Raw genomic sequence first — 26,431 nt, 5'->3', positions numbered from 1 at the left:
GTTCAGAGAAGGGCTACTAAACTGATTAATGGATTGTAGGATAAAACTTACAAAAAAAGGTTAAAGGATCTTAACATGTATAGCTTGGAGGAAAGACGAGACATGGGGGATATGATAGAAACATTTAAATACATAAAGGGAATCAACACAGTAAAGGAGGAGACTATATTTAAAAGAAGAAAAACTACCACAACAAGAGGACATAGTCTTAAATTAGAGGGACAAAGGTTTAAAAATAATATCAGGAAGTATTACTTTACTGAGAGGGTAGTGTATGCATGGAATAGCCTTCCAGCTGAAGTGGTAGAGGTTAACACAGTAAAGGAGTTTAAGCATGCGTGGGATAGGCATAAGGCTATCCTAACTATAAGATAGGGCCAGGGACTAATGAAAGTATTTAGAAAACTGGGCAGACTAGATGGGCCGAATGGTTCTTATCTGCCGTCACATTCTATGTTTCTATGTTTCTATGTTAGTGTTTATAGTGTCCCTTTAAGATAAAAATACTATATTATTTTATGCCATACAATACATGTCAATATATCTACATTTCAGTCTCAATATATATATTTATATATAATGCCTGCAGAAAGCACATTGATATTATAGTTTGCATTTTTATGAATATTTTTTTATGGCAGATAAATAAGGTAAGTGGGTTAGTAAAGAAAACTCATTCCATTATCATTTATTTCCTGTAAAATTAAAGAATATTACTCTCATTTCTCCTAAGAGCTCCATATGTGGTGGGACAGTGTTGTTGGTAGAGATGCTCTACCAATGTGTTACTCCCAGGTACCATAGTCCTGTGTTCTTTATTCATTTTATTCCAGAGATGCAGTGCATAGCTGTCATTAAATGTTGGAAACTTGTCCCAAGTCTGGAAATATCTTCTCCAATTAGGGTATGAAATAGGATAGAAGCGTTGTGGGTGCAAGAAGGAGATATTTCCACAATTGACATCTTCGACTGCTGTAAACTTTGGTATGTCACAAAATTTCTTCAGGACACGTGTGAAAAGCTGAGGACCTTGATGTCCCCATATTGCTCCATTATAGTTCTTCACAAAATCTTCCATGCCGCTCCAAGTAAAATTGTGATGTGGAGATAGTCCAAAAATACCATTGCTTGAATCTTGGGAGAATTGTGCTGCAAGGAAGTTGTTTTCTGGAATGGATCGAATAGAGATGATGTCTGTGTCCATATAAATACCTCCATATTTCCATATAAGGGCCAATCTGCAGCCATCTGCAGTTATGTGGGGCCAATGGAGTTGAAGAGTACTGTTAATCTAGAACAAGAATCAAATATGTATAAAGAGAAAGTAAAAAAGGAAGAAAAATAACCTTAAAATATTAATAAATAGATTTAATTTTCAAGCCTGTTTTAAAAAAGTGTTTACTTTAGAAGCTCTTATCTCTTGCTATGTTAATTGTTAGTGTTGGCAATAGCCTAAACGTACACTTTAACGTTAAAATAACATTTCTATTTTTAGAGTGTTCCAATTAGTGTTTACATTCAGGGCCTTTTAAAAAAAGTGTCTAAACTTGGCTTTATTCCAGTGCTAGGTCAATTTCTTTAGTGCAGCCACTCAGCATTTGTTATGAGGATTTTTGGCCAATCTAATGTTTCTCAGAAGAACATTGGGGACATAGGCTGCATCTGTGGAAAACACAACACTCTGCCAAATACATTTTTCCTTATCGAGAAGCATTTAATCCATTGCTTCACCATGAGAAGCATTGGAAGCATTCAGCATTATCATGAGGGTACTTGATGACACTAAATGTAAAAGTTTTGATGTGGAAGATCCTCTTGCGGCTGTTTGTTTGACAGTCACTAGAGGCATGGTTTTAGACAATTTTAAATGTCTGAAAATGGGATGGTATCCATGAACCATAGCATGCAATGGTGTATTGGTGATTTATTAAGTCAACCAAAAAAGTGGGCAACGTTTAGACATAAAATTGTGTCTTTATCAAGCAATGTCTGTGTATATGGGTGTACATTATTATTCCTATTAATATTCTTAAAGTGCAAACAAATTCAGAAGACTAGTTTCTTCTAATACTTCATTTTCTTAGCCCCCCAAAAAGTCAGAATTAAAAATCTATTATAACTGATGTCATTTGTAAAATTGTAAAAAAAGGATTAAAAAAATTATTTAAAAAAAAAAAAAAAAAAGGGTGGAAAACCCCCCACTGTGTCAAGAAAAAACATTCTTAACCTACGGAAAGCCAACTGCAGAATGAGCTCTGGTAGTAGTGAAACCCTTATGTAGACTGATTAGTTGGCATACTAGCCTACAGGTGGGTGTACAGGGTTTTTTGACCTGCACCATTGATTGTTTTAAGCATTATTGAGATGTGCTCTACCTACCAGATGGCATGTCGGGGCATAGAAGATATAATACCTCCATTATTGTAATATAATAATCCCATAGGATTGTCACTAATTTTATGTATTATTTTTGTAATGTCGAGGCTAGCTATCAATCACTAGTCAGGTTCCACATAACTAACCCTAAATCTTCTAGTGGGCGAATAGTTCAATTATTTTAGCATACAATTCCTTTGTCAAATCTCTTCAAATCCCAGTTTAGTGAATAACCTTAACTAAGTTGCTTAAATGATTTGATGGTATTATGAATAACAATACTGTACACATATTCTAGTGGTTCTCAACTCGCCCTGCTTTTGACTAATTTAGCCTCCATTCACATTTCCTGTAAAGAGTGCAGAGGCACACCTAGGTGTTTTGTCACTCAGGGTGTACATGTATATTGTCCAGCCACTTGATTTTTAAACTTTTGTGTGTCAATCTGCACCCACTAATCGCTTTGTGTGTCTCCTGACACTTCTTGGGAGTTTCCCCTTTCAACCTTTTGTGTTTCTTAACCCACATAATTATCTATTAATCCACTTACTGCTTGTCTGTTTATTACACTTTTTTTACACAGTGACATGCATGCCTACATACACAGATATGGAATCGTACATGCACTCATAAACATACATGTGCATTCTCACCACATTACACAATTATACACACACAGTAATTTATACATACGCATGCATACACATGCACACAGTCACCTAAATATACACAGTCACACACACAAGCACACATACACAGTTATGCACAGACACACAGTAACGTACACACAGTGACACATCTATATGTTAAGGAGTCAGATAGATACAGTCACACGTTCAGACGCACACAGCCACACACAGTAATTGCCACACAGGCACTACCACAGTCGCACACACAATCTTCAAATCGGCCTCCTACCACTAAGGGAGGCTGCATTCCCTGATGTCTAAGTGGCATAAAATTCCACCCCTGCTGCCTGTGTAATTGTTGCAGCCTCATTTGAAGACTCCATTTGACTTAGTATAGTCCTGATGTCAATGTGTTTGTGGCACACTTAAGGTTAACTGAAGAACAAAAGAGTTCCATTGCCACCCTTGATCATAATCACTGGTTTGTCCATCATCCATATATGTCGTCCATCAATAAACTTACCCTTTCGTACCATGGCAAAAGCGGTGTATCCTTAAACACTTCTTCTAGTTTTAAAGGGAAGATGTACATGTTTGGAAAAGATGAGAGAATCTGGATTCTCCTTTGTGCTGAATCCTTATCATCTGCTGAATTTATTTCAGATAATCCATTTATGAAGAAAACTACTGGCCTGTCGTGATATACACGTGCAGCTGATTCAATTGCACATAGCACCAAGGAAGATGGTGTCCTGTTTCCAGTCTCGAGAAATATTATACCATTGCCTAGTCGTAGAATATATGATAGATTCACATTATTGTAAATTAAACTTTCTGTATTCAACAATTTACTTGTGGCACTCAAGGTAGGGATGCCATCTCCTTCAGTTGCAATGTCATCCTGAGTTATCTGTTCTGAATTTGTCGTACCTGTGTTGCTAGAGGTTGTTCTTGGTGATTCTTGAAATATTACATACTTCATTTGAATTGTGATTTGTTTAGAAGTTTTAAAAGTTGTGTTTTCTAGCAATTTAAAATAGCTGAGATGTATGCTGTTCTGTTTAATGGTTTCTCTAAAAAAGTATCCAAACGATATCACAGAGAGTAAGAAGGAAAATATCTTTAGAGCTCTTAGCATTGTTGTAATACTTCAGGTTCCTAAATCAGCTGTAGGATAAAACAAGAGAAATTGAAATTAATGTAATTATCAACATTATTTTAGAAAACTGGGTAGGCATTTTAATTTTATATCAATGTTATATGCTTCCCGTTGTGCAAGCTTCTACGTTTTTTTTTAAATGCAATGCTCTTGTAAAATAACATTTTTTTTTAATAATTAGTCATTTATTATTATTATTATCATTATTATTATTTTTATTATTTTAAATAGATACTCCAAACACCATGACCACTTTAATTAGAAGCGGTCATGCTGCCTTGAGTCAGTATGTGCACCATTTCGCTATTCAATGCTGCAAATGCAGAAATTTATTATCATTATTATTATTATTAATATTATTAGCATTTACCTAGTGCCAACGTATTCCAAACCACTTCACAATATTATAAAGATGTACATTTAACAATAAATGAGACAATTACAAAATGTTAGAGAAATAATAGGTTGATGAGAAGCTTACAATCTACAGGAGGTGAGGTACTAAAACATCACAAGGGACAGAGCCTGACTGTCAAGTTGAGTGGATGTGTGCTGCATGAGCTCCTGAGCTTGGCACAAGAATTAATCAAATAACTACAGTCAATCTGCAGATCAAATGGCAAAACTGCCTTTATTGTTAAAGGCACGCATTGGTGAATTGAGTGACACCAAACTCGGGGCTTTCCTCACCTGGATTGCCCGAATTGTGAACTTTGCAGCCTTCTGACGGGGTAGGCGTTGGAGAGAAGCTGCTCTCCTGGCACTGTTTCTGGTCGATTGGATCTGACTTCTCTACCGCCCCTCCTCTTTGGACCAGTGGGGGATATCCCGATTCCAGGAGTCCACCTACTGCAACCAATTACATCTGCTCCATCAGTCCACGTTCCTTCCAAGATGTCGGCGATTGCTACTGAATGGTCTGCCACACTGGTTGCAGTGTAACTGGCCAAACTGGGCCGCATCTTTTAAATCTTCTGGGCACGTTTGGCGGCAAGGCAGCAGGTCACAGAGGTCATAAAGCTACCTCTACAGAGTACCGAGAAGCAACTTATCAATGTCAATGTCTCTGAAACATGTTCCTAGCACAGCCAGATTGCCGAAGTCTCCTCTCCAAGACAGATACCGTCTGAGGCTGAGCATATCCTCACTCGTGGTCCTGAAGTGCTCTGGATGGGGCCTGTGGTGGTTTGAAACCAAGTTCTTGACTTTTATCCATTGACTTCTTCCCATAAGGCCCCTCAAGAGGGCAACTGTGGCATAAGGGACACCCTGGGTCGGCTTGAGACTCAATTCCATGGGCCAGACAGTTGTTCCTCAGATTGGGAATAGAATAAGGATCTCAAATAAGTCTGCTGATCTCAGATGTGGTGTGGCATCTGCACTGGCTTTCAGCTGGCTAACTTAAACCAGTGCAGGCTCCTCTCTTTTAATTTGTTATTCTCACACTTAACCAGCATGTATATTATTTTATTTTATTTGACCATATGACCATGCCTTGTTGCTGAAAGCTATGTGATTGCACATAATAATTTGTACAGTCTAATGAAGTTTTTTTTCATGAACTATTCATCTTATATCTTGGTGCTTGGTGCTTGGTGCTAACACAGACACACACATGTATATGATATTGTCTCACATTGTAGGACTAAGTGGGACTGGGACACTGCACCAATAAGGAAAAGTGGTCTTGGTGACTATAGTGTCCTTTAGTCACTTCTCCTTATTAATGTGGATATATATATATATATATATATATATATATAGTCGGGGACATAAGCCGTAATAGTAAGATAATATAATAATGATCAGAAGTAAGCACAAGTCGGTTGTGGTGTGCCGGAACCAACGTATGGGGTAGGCCTCAAATAAAAGAGGGCCTACCCATTGAATTGTAATAAAGGTGGGAGGGATCAACCTTGCGGTGATGGTTCTGTCTTGGAGGGGGCCTGAGATTTTATAGCCAGGTAACCCCTTCCACAATTACAAGCCACGCCTTCATATTTGTAGTTGGGGACATAAGCAGTAATAGTAAGATAATATAATAATAATTAGAAGTAAGCACAAGACGGTTGTAGTGTGCCGGAACCGACGTATGGGGTAGGCCTAAAATAAAGGAGGGCAAAAATTGATGTATACAAATAACCTTTATTACATACATGTTACAAAGCTAAACCTTTAAATGCTAATCTCAATTCCTTTTCTGGTTGTGGTATAAATAACTGGTATATGCTGCTGATTTCCAGCATCCAAGTCTTTTAATTATATGAGCAGGGACATTGTGGCTTGATGCTGCTGAAGCAGCTTCAATTCTGAATAAGTGGCCAGAAAAAGTCAAGGGGTCAAGACCGAGTCTAATAAAAAGAGATCTGATGTAGAATATGAACTTCGTAGGTTTGCCATGTAACGGTGGTAGTAATGGTTTATTGAGGGTTAAGACCGTCTAGAGCTGAACAATATGTGTCAATTTAACAGGACACCATTGATTACTGGTGGGATAATAGCATACTTTAGTAGGAGGGCCTAACTGGTTTGTTTTGGTGTGATCAATGTTAAGTACGTAATGGTCAGTATTTTTTGTTGGCTCATCATTTTCAGGTGCAGGTAGTTAGACGTGATGTTATTGGTAGTGATTACATTTAGCCGTAAGAAGCCATAGAAGGCTAGATAAGCTGCCATTTTAATTAACAGATTAGCGTGTGTTTCAAATGGGTTGGTGTTTAGAATGTCTAAAAGTGCACAAAATGTAGGCGTGTCAGTTGGAAGTCTGGTAGTGGTAGTGGGTTTGTTTAAGTGTTGTACGCCTTTCAGTATATTCTTAACAGGATAGGTAGACATGGAAGTTTGTGCTAGGGTAGGCACGTAAGATGTGATGCTGTATTCCTGTGAGGTAGAGCTTTATGGTGTTTAGTGATAACTTTAAGTTAAGGTGGCAAAAGGAGATACACACCACACTGGAGTCTAGAGAGTGTTTGCCGCTTATCTGGTAATCTAACATGAATTTGGTATAGAGGGTGAATGCTCTTTTGTATGCCCGTGATGTATTGGTAGAGAGGGCCGAGCCGGCCAGATATCTGCTGTGTGTTAAGAGGCGTTCTAGTCCAGGATGAGGTCTTGGTATGTGGGGGTGCTGACCGGACTTATGTTTGCTGTAGGATGGGCTCTGAAGAAAACCTGCATATTAGATCGAGACAATGCGTCAGCGGCTGCATTAATGCGTCCTGGGACGTGTATACAAGTGATGTGAAATTGCAGCGTAGCCGCTAACCATATCAGTCGTCGACTTAGTCTCAGAATGGTAAGTGATGTGGATGTGCCCTTATTAATGATGTTGCATGCTGCTTATTATCAGAGAGGCATTTTACTACTTTCCCTTGTCATAGATGTCTCCATGCTTTGAAGGCAGCCACTATTGGGTAGATTTCGAATAGAGCAGATTTAGTGTGGAATGAGGGTAGATCATGGGTCTCAAATGGCCAGAAATCTCTTAACCAGGAGTCACTAAAGATAGCTGCAAACCCTGTATGGGCTGCGGCATCGGTCAAAATTACTGGGGAAGAGTCTGAGAAGGGTGGAAGAAACGTTGCTTTCTCTTGCCACCGAGGCCCAGTGGCTACTAGACCTGAAAGCAGACCACTGCATGCTGCTAGAACAGGAACCAGTAACCATCACAGTCGAAGATATAGAAGCACACTACTAACAACAGGCTCTCACTCTGACTGGCTAACACAAGGCTGATCAATACTAATCATGAAGGGGATTGGAAAAAAACACCAGAGGATCAAAACACCAACTACTGGTAGACCAATGAGTCACAAGGGATTCTAAGACCAGACAGACCAATCTGTGCACGGCCTGGATACTGGAATACTGGAATGCTTGGCTCTCTCAAGGTCAGCAAGACAATTAGAGCCATCATCAATAACTTGATGGGTAAGTGGAAAACAACTCTAGAAGCCAATTCCAGGACAATAACTCAAGTGAACATCAAATGTGGCATATATCAAGGTTACGCGCTTCTCCCAATGCGGTTCTGCATAGGCCTCAACCCCCTTAGCCAGATTTGGAGTTGAAGTTCCAGAAAACCAAATAGAAGATGTAGAGAACAGCTACCAGACCCTCGGGGTACCATAAATGCATGGCCATCATGAGGAAGAGGCAACATCCAAGTACCTCTAAAGAGTCAGACAGGTTCTGAAGAACAAGATCCAAGCCATCAACACATATGCCCTACCAGTCACCAGGTACCCACCTGGAATAATAACCTGGCCAAGAGAACAACTGGCGATCATGGATGTCAAGACCAGAAAACTACTCACTATGAATGGAGGATTCTACCCGAAATCCAGCACCCAGAGACTGTACACCTGCCGGAAGGAAGGAGGTCTGGGCCTGATGAGTGTCAAGGTCACAGTCCTGGGTGAAACACAGAGAATTCACAAGTTCATTATGAAAATGGTTTCCAAAGATGAACTGCTAAGGAAATGCCTTTAGACATCAACAGATAGAGGATGCAGAAAAAGAGGAGGTTCCTTGGCAAGACAAACCTCTCCATGGGGAGTACCACTGGCAGATAGTGGATGTGGCTCACATGCCAAAATCCTACCAGTGGTTGGAAAAGGTAGGACTGAAAGACAGGACTGAGGCACTAATCCTAGCAGCACCAGATCAATAGAAGCTGGAGTTTACCTCACCAGGCAAGACCCAAGGTGCAGATTGTGCAAAGAGGCCTCTGAGACAGTCCAGCACCTAGTAGCCAGATGCAAGATGTTACCAGGAACAGCATACACAGAGAGACACAACCAAGTTGCTGGGATTGTGTACCAAAACATCAGCACAGAATATGGATTGGACCTGTCTAAGTCCAAAAAGGAGATGCCACAAAGGGTAGTCGAGAATGACAGTGCTAAGATCCTGTGAGACTTCAAGATCCAGACAGACATGCAAGTGCTGACCAACAAACCCGACATTGTGGTGGTAGACAAGGAATGGAAGACTGCAGTCATGGTGGATGTGGCAATACCCAGTGACTATAACATCAGAAAGAAGGAACATGAGAAGTTGGAGAAATACCAAGGACTGAAAGAAGAACTAGAAAGGATGTAGAAAGTGAATGCAGTAGTAGTTCCAGTTGTGATAGGAGCTCCTGGGGCTGTAATTCCCAAGTTGGGAGAATGGCTTCAACAGATTCCAAGTGGGGCATCTGAGATTGCTGTTCTAGGAATAGCTAAGATACTGTGCAGAACCCTCAAACTCCCAGGCCTCTGGTAGAGTACCCAAGAATAAGGAATAAACATTTCACCCAGGAGGGGTGAGAAAATCAATTCTTAATTTTTATATTAAAAGGACATTTTAGTCACAAAAAACACTTCTCCTTATTAATGTGGTCTGGGTGCAGTTTTCCAGTCCCATTTATTCCTACAATATAAATCAGTTTTTAGGAAACTGTAATAATTACATTGCAGGACTAAGACTGCCTCTAGTGGCTTTCAATCAGGAAGCTACTAAGGGCAGTTCTTGGTGACTAATAGACTTTTGGTCACCTTACTGATGCTGGACATCATCATGCTCTACATGAGGACATCCAGCATCTTTAAAATCCTCATAAGAAGGAATTAAAGCAATGACGATAGAGGAGGCGGAGCGCTCACCCAGAACTAAAGGGAGATCAGTGCTGGAATTTTGTAAGTGTTAAAAGGGTGTATTAACCCTTTATAAGCAGAGGGGTGCAAGGGTTTTGTATTCCTTACACTATAAAATCCCTTTATAAACAACATAGATCTATATACACCAATCAAGTCATAAAACCTGCTTTTCCCATAGAAATCTCACATTTGCAATGCCGTTATTATATATAATTGTTTTGTTTGTTTATTAACTAAAAAAATGGAGCTATACAGTTTTGCTCAAAAGTTTGCATAGCCTTGGAGAAATGGTATGCTATGTACCATTTTTAAAGAAAATATAAGTGAGCAGGCAATATACATTTATTTTATTTCTTACCAGATTTATATTAAACTATAGGTTATAACAGGATGGAACAATCCTAAAATACAACATGGCAACAAATTAAAAAAATAAATGGCCCCTGTTCAAAAGTCTGCATAACCTTAGTTCCTAATACTGTGTATTGCCCCTTTAGCATCAATGACAGTGTGCAGTCTTTTGTAATAGTTGTCTATGAGGCCCTTAATTCTTACAGGTGGTACAGGTGCCCGTTCGTCTTGGCAAAATGCCACAGGTTATGCAAAGTCGTTGGTCATCTTACATGAACCGCATATTTGAGATCTCCCCAGAGTGGTTCAATGATATTAAGGTCAAGAGACTGTGATGTCTACTCCAGAACCTTCCTCTTTTTCTGCTGTAACCTCTGAAGGGTCAACTTGGCTTTGTGCTTAGGGTCATTGTCATGCTGGAAAGTCAAAGAGCATTCCATGCACAGCCTTCATGCAGAAGAATGCATGTAATTTCTGATAACATGCTGCATTCATCTTGCCATCAATTTTCACAAGATTCCCTGTGCCTCTAGAGCTCACACACACACAAAAAAACCAGTGAGCCACCACCATGCTTCACAATGGGAATGTCATTCCTTTCACTATAGGCCTTGTTGAATCATCTCCAAATATGGCGCTTATGGTTGTGACCATAAGGCTCTATTTTGGTCTCGTCACTACAAATTACATTGTGCCCGAAGCTGTAAGGCGTGTCAGCATGTCAAGATGTTGTCAGCCATATTGTAACCGGGCTTTTTGTGGCATTGGTGCAGTAAAGGCTTCTTTCTGGTAGCTCGACCATGCAGCTCATTTTTGTCATGGTATTGTGCTCCTTGAAACAACCACACCATCTTTTTTCAGAGCAGGTTAAATTTCTTCTGAGGTTACCTGTGTGTTTTTCTTTTTATCCCGAACAATTCTTCTGGCAGTTGTGGTTGAAATCTTTCTTTGTCTTCCTGACCTTGGCTTGGTATCAAGAGACCCCTGAATTTTCCACTTCTTAATAAGTGATTGAACAGTCCTGACTGGCATTTTCAAGGCTTTGGATATCTTTTTATATCCTTTTCCATCTTTATAAAATTCCATTATCGATATATGCAATAACAAGACATCACATGGGTCAAAATATTACATCTATGCAATATTGAGCTGTTTTGGATGCTAGATCACAATAAGAAGAAACAGGCCTTTTTTATAGTAAGTGCTCAGCTATGAGTTACAGACTTAATATAGACTAATTAATATCAGACTAGGTGGTCGGCGTTGCTCCAAATCTGGGGGGACTGTATGAAAGCCCAGAAAGCCCCCCCCCTGGCAAATTAGGCCCCCGCGACCATGTGATCACTCTAACAGAGCGGTCACATGGCCACAATAGGTGTCCAAATATCTGAATGCAGAGGGACTGCCTGTGCTGTCAGGCAGTCTCCCTGCTGCTGGAAAATAAAAATGTTAGTAAATAAAAAAAAATTATAATATAGGTATATTTATGAGATATAATATGTATATATATCTTGCATATATATAATGACATACTAAGTGTATTTTTATATTAATATATACATATATTAATATAAAAATACATGTATAATTAAATTACACATGTGTATATAATAGATATAATAACTCTCTCTCTCTCTCTATATATATATATATATATATATATATATAATTTTATTTATATATATACAAATTATAAAAAGAAATAAAAACTAATATATATATATATATATAGATGTAATTTTATTCTAACTTTATTTTGATATTAATATATATATATATATATGTGACGAAGTGCCCTTCGCCACTTTGTCCTGGAGAGGCCTGCTTGCCTGCCTCCTCCCCTGCGACTATGGTCCTGGACTATATTGCACTGTAAACCCTGAATTCAGGCATATGGACTTGTATTAGACTGTCTTTTTCCCTTTATCTATGCTGTAGGTTTGGACTACTAAAATAACCTAACAGCCAGGAGATTTAGGCGAATATATTGCATAAGAATCACATTACTGGAGAATACAGCCGTTCGCATGATTTCATGCGAATTCCCTGTGCTCTGAATAGGTGGCCGCCATTTCGGGACTTTTCCACGTGTTCGCGGCCATCTTGCGTGCGAACAGCGGTGTTTGCCTGTGAACGCATGGAACTGAAATCGGCAGCGCAAACAGGCGAATACCGCTAAGACCTCTTCTGACCCTCAATACGTAGCCTTGTCTCGTTATTGGAGGGAACTGCTATATCACACTGGGGATTGCTATGCGCTGCATATTCCCCTGAGCTCTTAATCACTTAGCTCTTTTAAGAGCTTGTTCCGGATACGCTCTCCAGGAGGAGAGATCTTCCCCACACGTTCCTGAATGCTGAAGGTTCATTCCAGGGTGGACGGAAGACGGCGCGGCTCCAGTTAAGCTACGGCGGTTGTGGAGCCTGCGGTGGTTGTGGTGTCGTCTGCAGTGCTTGGAGTCCTCTGAGAGCGCTAGGAGCATCCATCAACGGAGGGTACTCGGTCGGGGTACACGGAGCTCCGTTACAATATATATATATTAATATCAAAATAAAGTTAGAATAAAATTACATCTATATATATATATATATATTAGTTTTTATTTATTTTTATAATTTTTTTTATTTCTATTTATATATACATATATATAGAGTTCTTATATATATTATATAAACACGTGTAATTTAATTATACATGTATTTTATATTAATATATATATATATATATATATATATATATATATAAATACACTTAGAATTATCCATATATATAATTACATAAATAATTTCATAAATATACACATAGATTTCAAATATATAAATATGTATGTTTATATTTAAATTATATGTGCCTAATTATGTAATATTTTTAGATAATTAATTAATTTTATTGATTGCACTGTTTTAGGGACAACCCAGGTCAAAAGTCAGAAAAACCCCCATGTACAGGTTTTATAGTGTTTTTGAAAGTTACAGGGTCAAATATAAGGCTTGATTTTCTGTTTATTCAATTTGCCAGATTGGTTATCTAGCCTTTGCGAATGTATGGTAGCCCAGAAATTAGAATTACCCCCATGATGGAATACCATTTGCAAAAGAAGACAACCCAAGGTATTGCAAATGAGGTATGTTCAGTCTTTTTTAGTAGCCACTTAGTCACAATAAACATTGGCATTTTTAACACACAAACAAATATAAATGCCAACTTTGGCCAGTGTTTGTGACTAAGTGGCTAGTAGAAAAGACTGGATTTGCCCCATATTGAATACCATGGTCTACTTAGAAAAATCTGATTCAGAGATTTATGATAGATTACACTGGTACAATGTCACTATTGATACATTTGAAAAATATATATGTTGAAACAGCTATGTCCTACTTGTACTTATAGCCCTATAACTTGCAACAAAAAAGCATGTAAACACTCAGTGTTTTTAAACTAAGGACAAGATTTTGAATCTATTTAGTGTTTTTTTTTATTAGCTTTTGTAGATGCGTAAAAGATATTTCAAGTAAAAGTAAAAATAAAATGTGAAACAATAGGAGGGGTGATTACTGTGGAGCGGTCACTGAGTCAATGTCAGAATTCCTGGCAAATTGCATCAAATCAGGCTTCAAATGATTCCCTCCACTCCTGGCTCCTGAGGGTTGATCATGGCAGCCACCTTGGATGCACTTCGTAAGACTCAAGGCACCCGGCAAGGTAAGCTCTTCCTCCGATTCTGTATGCCCTTGTGGGGACCGGGATAACACCACCAGTTAAAGGTGGAGTAACAGGGCTGCAATAGTGGGCTTTGGGGAAAACGTTTAGTATCAGGAGACCGGCTGAATCTCAGCGCCACATGCGCGGCAGACTCGGTGGACTGCAAAGATAGGCAGGGTTACTGATCGGTCCGAGACTTCGTTCTGGACCCCAAAAGGAACACCAGCTTTCAGTATTAGTCCTCCTGTGGTTGGGGACCCCTTATAGCCATAGTATTAGCTTTATATGTGCGATATTAGCCCAGTGTGTCGGGAGCTACAGAGGAACAGGTCCTGCCAGGTTAGTGTCAGCTCCTCCTCCAGCCCCCATGTCTATTAACAGTTCTTTTATCCCCATGGCTGAGTATTTAGCCTGCTCAGTGCATCACTATTAACTATTTATACAGGTGGTCCCCACTTTAGGACCTACCTGTTTTACGATGGCTCGCACTTACAACCAGCTCTCTAGCGTGGGGATTCAAGGGATTCTCCACTTTAAAGAGCTGGTCTATGTTCTATTTCCCCTGAAGTTGCGTATTAGTGAAAGCTTTTGTTTTTACATGTTTAACACTTAGAGGGAGTTAAACTATTTATTTCTCTTTAATTTGATGATTTAAATGTCATCACTGTACTTCTCTCTTGGAGTTACTGAATTGCTTATTCCGAATTCACACGAGAAATAAATATTTTTTCTTGATAATGATTTAGAGTATACCTGTTAAAATTATCTATTGAAATACACCGTTTTTATTTCTTGTCTTAGAAAAATAATTTCACACTCCCATAATATTATATTCATGTTATACACCTCAAAATATGGAACACAAACTAAATAAGAGTACTATAAACGTAACGCTCTAAAAATCACACATTGTTTTATTTGACATATATTCTATGGCTATAACATGTTTAAACAAATGTATGTTTATAAACCTTACATTTTTCCCCAACAGAAATATGTCTTTTTTTTTTTTGCTTACATTGAAAACTTGATTGTGAGATAGATGCTTTTCATTCACATTTAAATGAGCCTTGGCAGCACTTAACTATATTTGCAAATTATTAGTATATTTTGGGTTTAATTCAAGTGAATTTGAGATATAAAAAGTAAACATCTATTAAAATGTGCATTTAAAATATCATGTTGTTTTAAAGTGTCAAAATATGCTACTTTATATCATTCTTCATTAATACCAAAAGATTAAAAAATAAAATTAAAAGCACATATGCATATTTTAAAAATGTTGTTTAATCACTATATATCATAGTATTAAAAAGCAAACTGCATTAACACACTATGCTTTGATAATTATTAAGAAAGACAAATCATACCTTATAGTAGTACATTCAAAGCATTGCTGAAATCCATTCACAAGAAATGTGTGTCTGTACGGTGAGCTACTGACTTTATTTGGCTTTCTCTCTGTGTTCTTAGTCTTGCATGTTAATCAATGTTGACATTGCTGTAACACAAAACTTGCCATGTCACCATATAGTACAGGGCTGAACCCAACTATTGTTAGTAAACACATACAGAGTAAAACTGGACTGGAAAATGTTATGTTAAATCAAAGTGAATTTCAAATAACTGCATTGGAAACATTTTTCTGTTCCAGTTCAGTCTCCCCCTGGACAGCTGTTTAGTTAGAATAGTAATTTAGAAACAAAAAATATATGTTTGTCCCATATTCCCAGCCATCTGAGCAAATTAGAATACTTACCAATAGGCTTGACCTTATTATTATTTTTTTTTAAAGCCATTATAAAAGTAACTCAAACTAATTTAAAGTTTCAAGCAGGGCCAGCAAAAACCAAACACATTTTGCCGAAAAGGTTTAGTCACAGTTACATAGCAGCATTAAATGCAGCTGTTTATGAAGAAAAAACTGAGCCAATGTATTGGATGAAACAGATGTCAATGAAAAATAAAAGATCAGTGAGCATTCCCTTTTTAATTCATACTCAAGGAAAAATAGATTTAAATACACCACTGAAGACAGTGAACAATCAGGTACCTCGTGTGCTGTGGCTTTGGACCAAGCAGATAATTCAACTGTTGAGTCCTTTCCTGGGGTTTCTCAGCAGGCTAAGCTAGGAAAGGCTTTAGGGTTTCTGCTTTCACGCTATGCAAGGTAAAGCTTGGTTACAGGATGGGTTTGGGAAGTTGTCACATACACCTATGTTTGCTAATACAGTCAATCGACCTGGAAGGAATAGTACACCTGTTAATGAAGCTTGTTTAAAGAAGCATTAGCTTATGCAGCTTCACCACTGGGTTGCTCACCCTCTAATTAAGGCTTGACTAAAGCTTTTGTTCTATGCTTCACCACTGGGTTTTCATTTAGCTAGTTCCATGAAAGAAAAAATATGGAATGATGAATATATTTTTTCCTTATTGCCAGCCTCTAGGGAATTTTTTTAAAGGCATGAAAGAGAAGAAGACAGGAAACACCCAGTGCCCCGGTCGATTAACAATTGACTTCAGGCTTCCTGTAATTTTGCTATCGTCTATTGTGAACGTCATTCGGATAAAGCTAGCAGACTTTTGCACCATTTAGATTAAATATTGGAGGTTTATAAAAATGTTGGTAGATTGTTTCGGTACAATTATGACAAAATATTTCATCAAAAATGATCTGTTAATAAGAATTTGAGATGAGATATGAATGATGTGGGCTCTTGGTTAGGTATTATGCTACTAAGCAGGTTTCTACAGAAATAATATAGATCTCAGACACCAGCTAGTGTAAATGGCCCAATTCTTGCAAATTTAGAAATTAATGACTGAATTGCGCTGGCAATCACCCATCCTTTTGGAGCTTTAAGAAACTGGGTGCTACCATTAGGAAGTAGATTCCTGAGGCCCTGAATCCCAATGAAAATACAAAATCCGCTGCCTTATTAGTTTTCAGTTCTGCCTTTTCCATGCTTGAGAGTGTTTTTGTTTGGGCTAGCACCCAAAAAAGAGAAAGGGGGGTCGGAGCCTGACCGCCATCCTTACAGAGAGCACACGGAGAGAGCTCCGTGAAAAACACTGCAAAATTGGGAAATTAAGTGACTCACCGCAGCCAAATACCTGCTCACACTCACACTGACAGTGCAGGGGACGCTCAGCACTAAGCACAGCCAAAATCTGCATGGTTTTGGCCGCTGAAACAAGCAGTTTACAAATCAAGAAGCCTCCGCGGCCTAACAGAGAATCTAGGCGCGCAAGTCTCGGCTGACCTCTCTGCTGATAAAGTGGATCACAATGAAGGAGGAGGAAAGGTCCCTGTCCCCACCCCCCCACCAGTGGCAGTAACCCCAGCACCAACAAAGCAACGTTACCTACCTACTGCTGGAGGGACCACAACTCTGACAGCACCAAAGCAGCATGACACCTGTGACGCTGAACCAGCTAAAATGGAGGCCACCTCCCATACAGACCTGAAACTTCTGGGCACAGAGTGCTATACAATCCTGAGAGACGACTCTGCAAAAACTAAGACGGCGCACGCACATGGACCTGAGACCCGAAACCTGCCACAGCACCACACTAATCCTCCTGACCACAGGGGCTGTACACCATCCTCAATAGAGGCAATCTTTAAAATTCTGGGCAGGCTGCAGGAGAGCATGGCAATCCCCACCTCTCTACCTGCTGAGACAGCACGGAAGGAAAGGAGGACGGAGCGGGGAAGCACCATCTGGGCACCACCGACCAGCACACGCCTAAGTCACCCACAGAGGGCCAACAAGAAACACCACCCACGCAAGCAGAGGACCGCCAAATGAAACAGAAAGACCGTTGGAACCTCATGCACTCCCCGTCCAGGAAAGGACTGGGAATCCCAGATCACCCGTACCCATGTCCATGCCACCCATGGAGAGTGCCTCACCACCTTCCCCAGCGAACTTTGCACGCCCACATAGAGCCTGACTACTACAAACATCATGGACTGTATGTTGCTGAGGGTAGGGGGATTGCAGCTAGACTAGGCCCAGAGGACCATAACCACCAGGACACAGCACATACAATACAGATACAATAGGTGTTGGATAAACTAGTCGTCACATTTCAGCAGATCCCCTGGTTAAAAGGTGCCCAACACACCCACTATGCAATACATTAGCTCCCAGGGAACCACAATCCCTAGTAATAAGCAGAGACACTGGTCACTAGCATTCAAACGAGCACTGTGTATCTAGTTTAACTTCCAGTACCACCACCATTTTTATTTTATTTTTCTTGTAAGATGGAATAGTACAGAGTAGCCAAAGCTATATAACCGAGGTTAAAAATGTGTCTTGGCAAACAAGACCATGCTAAGCGCTAAACGCTATTCAGCATACCCTATATTACTTATGGCCTATTCTTCTAGTCTTCTAGTCACTTAAAAGCACCTACCACTAGTCACAGCTAGATATGTTTTCCATGCATGGTTCTACGCCTATCATTATAATCTACAAAAAAAATTGTGCATGTTCTCTCTAAATGCCTTCTCAAATATAAGCTATCTATTATGACGTTTGTGTCAACTGCTGTTGTGGCATGACATGATTGGTTGTAAACCACTGCACAGCAAAAATAATAAATAAAATAAAATAAAAAAAAGAGAAAGGGACCTATGGACTAATCAACCATTTATCCTACCCTCAAGGTGTATCTATGAACAATAGGTGGATGCTTCCATTATTTCTGTGTATTACACTTCTTTTGAGGATGCGTTGAAATGGATGAGGCTGTGCGGTCAGAGTGCTCTCATGATAAAAGGTTACTTCCTATACACCCTGATTGTTTACTTCAATTTAAGGGCAATTTTTACTTTGACAAGTGCACGTCTATGGGCTATTCTGGTTCTTACTTTTACTTTGAAAGTTTTTCATGGTTTTTAGAATAGGTTCTTAAGCAGGTTTCTGGATTGCAATCAACTATTCACTACTTAGACAATTTTCTTTTCATTGGAAAAGCTGGATCCGCTGATTGCCTTAATTTACTGCAAATGTTCATGCCAACTATTTGGCATTCCCTTGGCAAGAGAAACTGTTCTGGCCTAGTACCTGTTTAAAGTTTTTAGGAATAATAATTGATTAAGAAAAAATGGAATTTCGTCTTCCTGAAGAGAAAATTGTTAAAATGAAACAAGACATTTCCCGTTTATTGGCTGTTAACAAAACACCAGTAAAAGTTGATAATGATTGGACCAAGATGATAACTCTTTCCAAAAGTTGTAGCCATGGAAGTCTGGGACTCAGAATTATCAAATAAGAGAATTACTTTTCATTGTGACAACTTAGGGGTTGTTTGGGTAATTGATTCCCTCCAAGCAAAATTACCCCTGTACTTAATTTATTAAGAAGATTGGTCTTAATTTGCTTGGTAATATATGGGTAAAAGCAATATTTGTAAGTTGCAAAATGAATTGCATAGCTGATTTTTTTGTCCCGTGTTGACTTAAAGTCTTTCAAGCCACTTGCACCATTAGCGGACGAATATGGAACGAAGTTGCCAGAACATATCTGGGAGCTAGTCCAAATAAGTCAATTCATAGGTCTGTCATTACCATCAATCACATGGAAAGTTATTTACATGCATTTGATGAGTGGCAAGAGTGGCACCTGTTTATGGTTAATCTCGATAAGGGTGACACTGAACCCAGTGTACAGGATGCAATTTGATTTGTTATTTATATAATTAAATCTGGTGCATCTAAGTTTTAATACAATAGATTGTTACTAGGCATTTCCTTTCTCTTTAAAGTATTTGAAAAAAAAAATCTATTTTTAAAGAATTTGTTATTCAGTAAATGTTGAAAGGGACTTGAGTAAAAAAAATCACTTGTTTGTGATAGCAGGTCCCCTATTTCCTTCCAACTATAGGGAGATTTGGTCAAAGCCATTTTAAATATTTGCCCTAGAATACAAGGTAGTCTTCTAATACATCATTCAGGAATTCCTCTTCCTAAGTTTCAATTTTGAAAAGTTCTCCAACTAGTATGCAAACAATTAAGAAAAAGGATTACATGTTCATTTGTTTAGTATAGATGCTGCAAAAGAGGCAGTGTCACAAAGTTTGTCTGATGAGTTAGTTAAGGTGTGGGCGATGGTCCTCAAATAGATTAAAAATGTATGTTATGTCTTAACTTTTTTTAAAATATGGCTACTTACTGTTTTTCTTTTCAGATACAGGACCAATTACTGTGTGGATTGTATGCCATTCTTTTTCCACTGGGCACATAGAAGAGCAGTGGAGAGATCGTACGGCGAGAATGTGAATTATGCTAATGAGACTGTTTTAATTTTTTGGGTTGGTTAAGGTTTGATAAGGGACAATGTGTTTAATGTTACAAAATCATTCTAGTCAATTGTCTTGGCCACATAATATTATTTTTTATTATGGGGGCAATGGTGTAGGTAGAGTCAAGTCAGTGGTTCTTTTTCACCAAGAAGGTGAAGGTTTAGAGAAGGTATTTGGCAATTTAAATGTATGTTCCTAGATTCTTGAATCATTTGGAAAGAGATAGTCCCAAGGCTGGTGTGGTTAGAGGTTTAGAAAGAGTTAGGCACAAGCTTAACAAAGCCATGGAGACATTTATGCCATCAGTTGGTGGTTTTATGTTTCGCCATGTGGACATTGAGGATCAGTGTGAAGGTTTGTTTTTTAGTGATGTTATTCAACTATCCGATGTTGGTTTGGACATTTTTAATAGTGATTTGCATAGTATGACTGACAAGGCTGGTGGTGTGGTCTGCAGCATTAGTTAAATGCTGCAGCTGGTGGGGTTGAGTTCACCTGCCTATTTTAAAGGGGGTGGAGGGTGGATTAGCTGAGATTGGTTAAATATTTTTTAAGTTCTGACAAATAGGGCGGAATTCTGGTAAGTCTTGAGTTACATTTCTGGAGGTGAAGACCGGAGATGTTTGGTTACAAGTTATATATTTTAAAGTGAATAAGTTATGGTTTGTAATGTTTAGTAAACTAAATAAAAGATCACAACCATTTTCCATCACATATTTGAGTCTGTGTGTATTGTTCATTCTGTGTTTTATTAAGTCCATTCATTCTTTTGTTTATATTTACATGTATGTTAGAATTAACCTATGTAGTGCACATGATACTCTATGCTCTATAACTACTTTAGCTTATTTAAGTGCTTATAACACCTGGATTCTCTGGTTCTGTCACTCTGAATGTGAGTCCCTGTAAAGTAGGAATACTAGGCTAAGAAGCACATAAGAGACTGTACATAGATTCCAGGAAGTATACATTACTTATTTGCAACTGCAAATTTTCAGTGAGATTATTGTCTTCAAAGGACTGGACAGCCTCTTACAACAGAACAAAGCTTATATATCATAAATTATGTATTCCATACATATACAAAATTACACCCATACTGCAGAAGATTTTAACCAGTTAGCAAGCTATTATTTATCACTACACGAATTAGCTACTTGTAGCATTCCTGGCATTCCACACATGTGCCCTGGTCCTAAGTGTTTGTACAGCAATTTAACCACATAAGTTCCAGAAGTTTTCTAGGGCATCCTGCAGCTTCTACTACACCCCCCTACAACACCTGGATACAGGTGACTGACAAGCATCATAGCATGAGTCATGAAGGGCTCATACCAGGAAAGAACAGATGGGGCTACATAGTGTCTTTCCATTGACCTATCATTAGTGCCCTTTGTTCCATTAGGAACAGTTCATATACAAGGGTTCCCAGTAAACAGGCTCCCAACTAATCCCAGAGGAGTTCAGAGTAGGCCTTAAGGCCACAGATCCAATACTTACTATTGAGTGCTTTCCAGGTGAACACTGCAGACAGATTGGTCCATACATCCTTCAGATGGGAGTAGATCCCAAAGGGGCTAGGGATTTGTTCAGGAACATTGGCTGCAGACCACCAGGATGTGATTCCATCAGAGGAATTATATGTTTGCTGCCCTAAACATGTGAGAGTACCTACAAAGTTTTTAAATTCTGGACCAGACCTGCCGATTATGGTGGTTTTTAGCATTCAGATTTGGGACAGGGAATTAATCCTCCCTCCTCACACCGCTGTAGTTCCTGCAGGTCTGTCTCACATGCTTCCCAGAGCCACTGATCACCCATATTGGTGCCACCACACACAATTGGTTACATTTAGATAATGTGCTATGTTTTCAACTAGGTCAAGAAACTAATTATGAGTGGTGTGGGAGATTTCAATCTGGGATCGCATTTTTTCGTAAAAGGATTTAAAAACCTGGTGGGTCTCACTATTTACGACTTCAGTTTCAATATTCAAATATAGTATGGTTCCCAGGTTGGTACCAGAAGCATATATCTGCAGACCATGGAAGTTGCTTCACTTGTGTAGGAATACCAGGGGATTAAACAGTGTCAGGTTCAAGGAGTTACAGGTGCCAGGACTGTAGAAAATACGTTTTTCTTGAGATGTTTGTTTGTCACACACCAGTGTTCTAATAATCAAATCAGAGTGTCTTGCAGCCAAAAATGTATATTTTTTCAAACATACACAAAATCCGAAATAGCAAATGTCTTTGCACATGTCTTGACCAATACTTTTAACAACAAAAATGGATACCATCTTGAACATTGCTCAAGACATGTGCAAAGACATATGCTATTTCAGATTTTGTGTGACTTACCTGAGGCAGCGGCGATGTCCGTTGCCGCTGTCTCCTCCTCCGCGACGCTCCTCCTTGTGATTGCGTCGGCCGGTGGGCAAGACTGATCTCGCCCACCGGCCGAGGAGACCTAATGCGCATGCGCGGAAATGCCGCGCATGCGCCTTACGTCTCCCCATAGGAAAGCATTGAAAAATCATTTCAATGCTTTCCTATGGGGTTTTGAGCGACGCTGGAGGTCCTCACACAGCGTGAGGACGTCCAGCGACGCTCTAGCACAGGTTTCCTGTGCTATGGACCAGGAAGTGACCTCTAGTGGCTGTCTAGTAGACATCCACTAGAGGTGGAGTTAACCCTGCAATGTAATTATTGCAGTTTATGAAAAACTGCAATAATTACACTTGCAGGGTTAAGGGTAGTGGGAGTTGGCACCCAGACCACTCCAATGAGGAGAAGTGGTCTGGATGCCTGGAGTGTCCCTTTAAGAATCAGATTGATCTGTTAGACAGAACCCATAAAACCATGTCTCACATGTCTAAGAATTAGATTTAAATATTACTCATTTTGACAAATTGCAAAAACAGATTACTAATCTGGGGAATGCTACAGATATTTTGTGGAAAAATCAGAAAGATTTGGATTTTACTTTGAAAATGAAAATTGATAATGAAATGGTACAGAGGTTAAGTTGTGAGAAAAAGGCAGGAGAAAAGAAAATAAATTGGGAAATTGTGCAAGGAAATGGTCAGATGAAAACTCTCAAATTAGCCAAATTGATAAAAATTGTGACTACATATGATGAGCAGAGAGGACGTTTTTACAATGAGTGTTTTTAAAGGTTAAATTAATCAATACAAGACAATTTGATAATGTGGTAGACACCAGAGGTCTTTTGATCTGGCTGCCAGCCTCATTAAGTGAATGGCTTAAAAATTAACTCATTGATGTGTTGGAGGATAAGGCACGTGAAAAGCCCAGAGTTGAGTTGGAGGAATTGTTTCCAAATAATACACATATATTGCTAATGGCTGTATGGTGTGCAACTGGTGTGGATAGGGTTGAATTTTCTGCTCTTGATTAATTTGAAATGGAGAAAACTTGTAATATATATATATGTTTGTGCTAATTTAAGAAATAAGGCATGGAATTTGATTATAGACATAGAACCGTCTGCTATGTCTAAAGAATAGCATGGGCAGAGTGTTAGTGAATTTGTCTCTAGAATTTCAGGGTTACCAAGTGAGATAAAATGAAGAGATTTTGATGCACCAACAGTAGATTTTGCTGCTATGGAAATTATGTTAAAAAGGAAAAACACAGTAACAACTAAAATATTGCATAGACACACGTTTGTCTAGGGATACTTCAGCAGGACTGGCCCCTATTAAAAATGTGTCTAGTGAAGAAGGTAGAAGGAGATATAAGGTTATTAATTGAAATGGTAATGGTAATTTTAGAGGGAGGTCTATGGAAAGACCACAAAATTAACAAAATGACCAGGGTTCTAAAAACTATTCGGCCACATTCCATGATAGATATTATAGGGTTAATATAGTAATCCTATAGTATGCTATAATTGCAAACAAGAAGGTCATGTTAGGAGAGATTGTCCTATATATGAAGAAAAACCTTACCAATGAAAGGGAGAGAAAATTTAATTTTCCCAGACTATAAGAATCTACAGAGAGTGGCAGCTGTAGAAACCAAGATACACCTTCAAACCCCCCTCACATATCAAATCCATATGAAGAGGGTATACGGAAGTTAAATGCAATTGAAAGGAAAGTGGAAGGAGTCACAAGTCCACAAGTGAAATCTGCCAACTCCACCAATAAATAGGGATGTGTTACCCCTAGTTATTTGGTCTATCTTGCTGATATAACTCTAAGTGAAGATGGACGACCATATAATTATGGAGACTAGAGGGAAATATAACAGAATTTTTATTAGACACAAGAGCAGCAGTGTCTCTAATAACACATGCTTGCCTTTAAAAATTAAAGTATATCAACAAAATCCCTTCTAAGTTTTAAAGCAGCACTCTTTCCACTAATAATGACGTTGAGTTTAAAGGAGGTAAAATCTATTGTGATTTATTGGTGCACCCCTCCTCCTACTGTACTATTATGTTAACTGGATGTTATTAATGAACTGGATGTTATTAATGAAAAAAAAGGTTATTAATGTTATTAATGAAATGTTATTAATGAAAAAAAAAGTTGTATGCAGATTTATTACATTTGGTTTTATGGCAAGCGCCATAGAAACATAGAATGTGACGGCAGATAAGAACCATTTGGCCCATCTAGTCTGCTCAATTTTAAAAAATACTTTCATTAGTCCCTGGCCTTATATTATAGTTAGGATAGCCTTATGCATATCCCACACATGCTGAAACTCCTTTACTGTGTTAACCCCTACCACTTCAGCTGGAAGCCTAGTCCATGCCTCCACTACCCTCTCAGTAAAGTAATACTTCCGGATATTATTTTTAAACCTTTGCCCCTCTAATTTAAGACTTGTCCTCTTGTTGTGGTACTTTTTCTTCTTTTAAATATAGTCTCCTCCTTTACTGTGTTGATTCCCTTTATGTATTTAAATGTTTCTATCATATCCCCCTGTCTCGTCTTTCCTCCAAGCTATACATGTGAAGTTCCTTTAACCTTTCCTTGTAAGTTTTATCCTGCAATCCATGAACCAGTTTAGTAGCCCTTCTGGAAAAACGGTCTCCAGTACTGCGTACAATGCTCCAAGTGAGGTCTCACTAGTGTTCTGTACAATGGCATGAGCACTTCCCTCTTACTACAACCAAGCATTCTGCTAGCATTTCCAGCATTACAGAAATAATCACCCCTAAATCCCTTTCCTCAGATGTTGAGGTTAGGACTCTATCAAATATTCTTACTCTGTTCTTGGGTTTTATGTCCAAGATGCATTATCTTCCACTTATCCACATTAAATGTCAGTTGCCACAACTCCAGGTGAGAGCAAGATAGGTTGATAGTATAGCCATGATATGACTGTAAAACAGAGTGTAGTGTCACCTCTTATAAAACAAGATGATGAGTTTGTAAAATATCTTAAAGGACCACTATAGTGCCAGGAAAACATACTCTTTTTTCTGGCACTATAGTGCCCTGAGGGGTCCCCCTCCCGCTGGGCTCTAGGGGGTGGAAGGGGTTAAACTTACCTCTTTCTCCAGCGCCGGGTGGGGGACTCTCCTCCTCCTCGGCTGAATGTGCATGCATGGCAGGAACCGCGCGCGCATTCAGCCAGTCCATAGGAAAGCATTCTCAATGCTTTCCTATGGATGCTGGTGTCTTCTCACTGTGAAAATCACAGTGAGAAGCGCGGAAGCCCTCTAGCGGCTGTCAATGAGACAGCCACCAGAGGCTGGATTAACCCTAATATAAACATTGCAGTTTCTCTGAAACTGCTATGTTTATAGAAAAAAGGGTTAATCCTAGCTGGACCTGGCACCCAGACCACTTCATTAAGCTGAAGTGGTCTGGGTGCCTATAGTGGTCCTTTAAATTAAAATACCCCACAGTGTGGTCTAAGTCTAAAGAAGATTGTGGGAGAATGAATTTGCGAGTGTTGATTAAAGGTCTAGATCCCCCTGCGGTAAAACAATAGGATTTGGACAGATAATATAAACCCCCACACACCTTTAAAACTGTTCAAAATTGTTCTGATTTAGCAGTACATAGTCAGAGGGTAGCTCATTGGATATTGAAGTTACAAGATAAACCACTCAGGATAGAAACCAGTAAAATATGTTATTCCTGATTTGATGGAAATCAAGATTTTATGTTGATGGATCACATCACACAGGTTTTGCCCTATATGACGATCAAACAAAATAAATGGATCTAGATACTGAAACTGGCTTGTACGGTGTTAAACATAATGAAACA

The 26,431-nt window shown here is 38.9% G+C and overlaps 1 protein-coding gene across 1 annotated transcript; it reads right to left on the bottom strand.

Annotated features, from left to right (window-relative positions):
- Positions 1-703: 703 nt before the first annotated feature.
- Positions 704-15,298, bottom strand: LOC134586148 (alpha-1,4-N-acetylglucosaminyltransferase-like). Its single transcript, XM_063441654.1, has 3 exons — positions 15,231-15,298; positions 3,529-4,172; positions 704-1,291 (listed from the first exon to the last, which is right to left on the bottom strand). The coding sequence occupies exons 2-3, from the start codon at positions 4,141-4,143 to the stop codon at positions 704-706; spliced, it is 1,203 nt and encodes a 400-aa protein (XP_063297724.1). The 5' UTR covers positions 4,144-4,172; positions 15,231-15,298.
- Between the last annotated feature and the right edge of the window lie 11,133 nt (positions 15,299-26,431).

Source organism: Pelobates fuscus, chromosome 2 (assembly GCF_036172605.1).
Source record: "Pelobates fuscus isolate aPelFus1 chromosome 2, aPelFus1.pri, whole genome shotgun sequence".
NCBI classification, from domain to species: Eukaryota; Metazoa; Chordata; class Amphibia; order Anura; family Pelobatidae; genus Pelobates; species Pelobates fuscus.
This window is presented reverse-complemented; position numbering and strand designations above follow the sequence as displayed.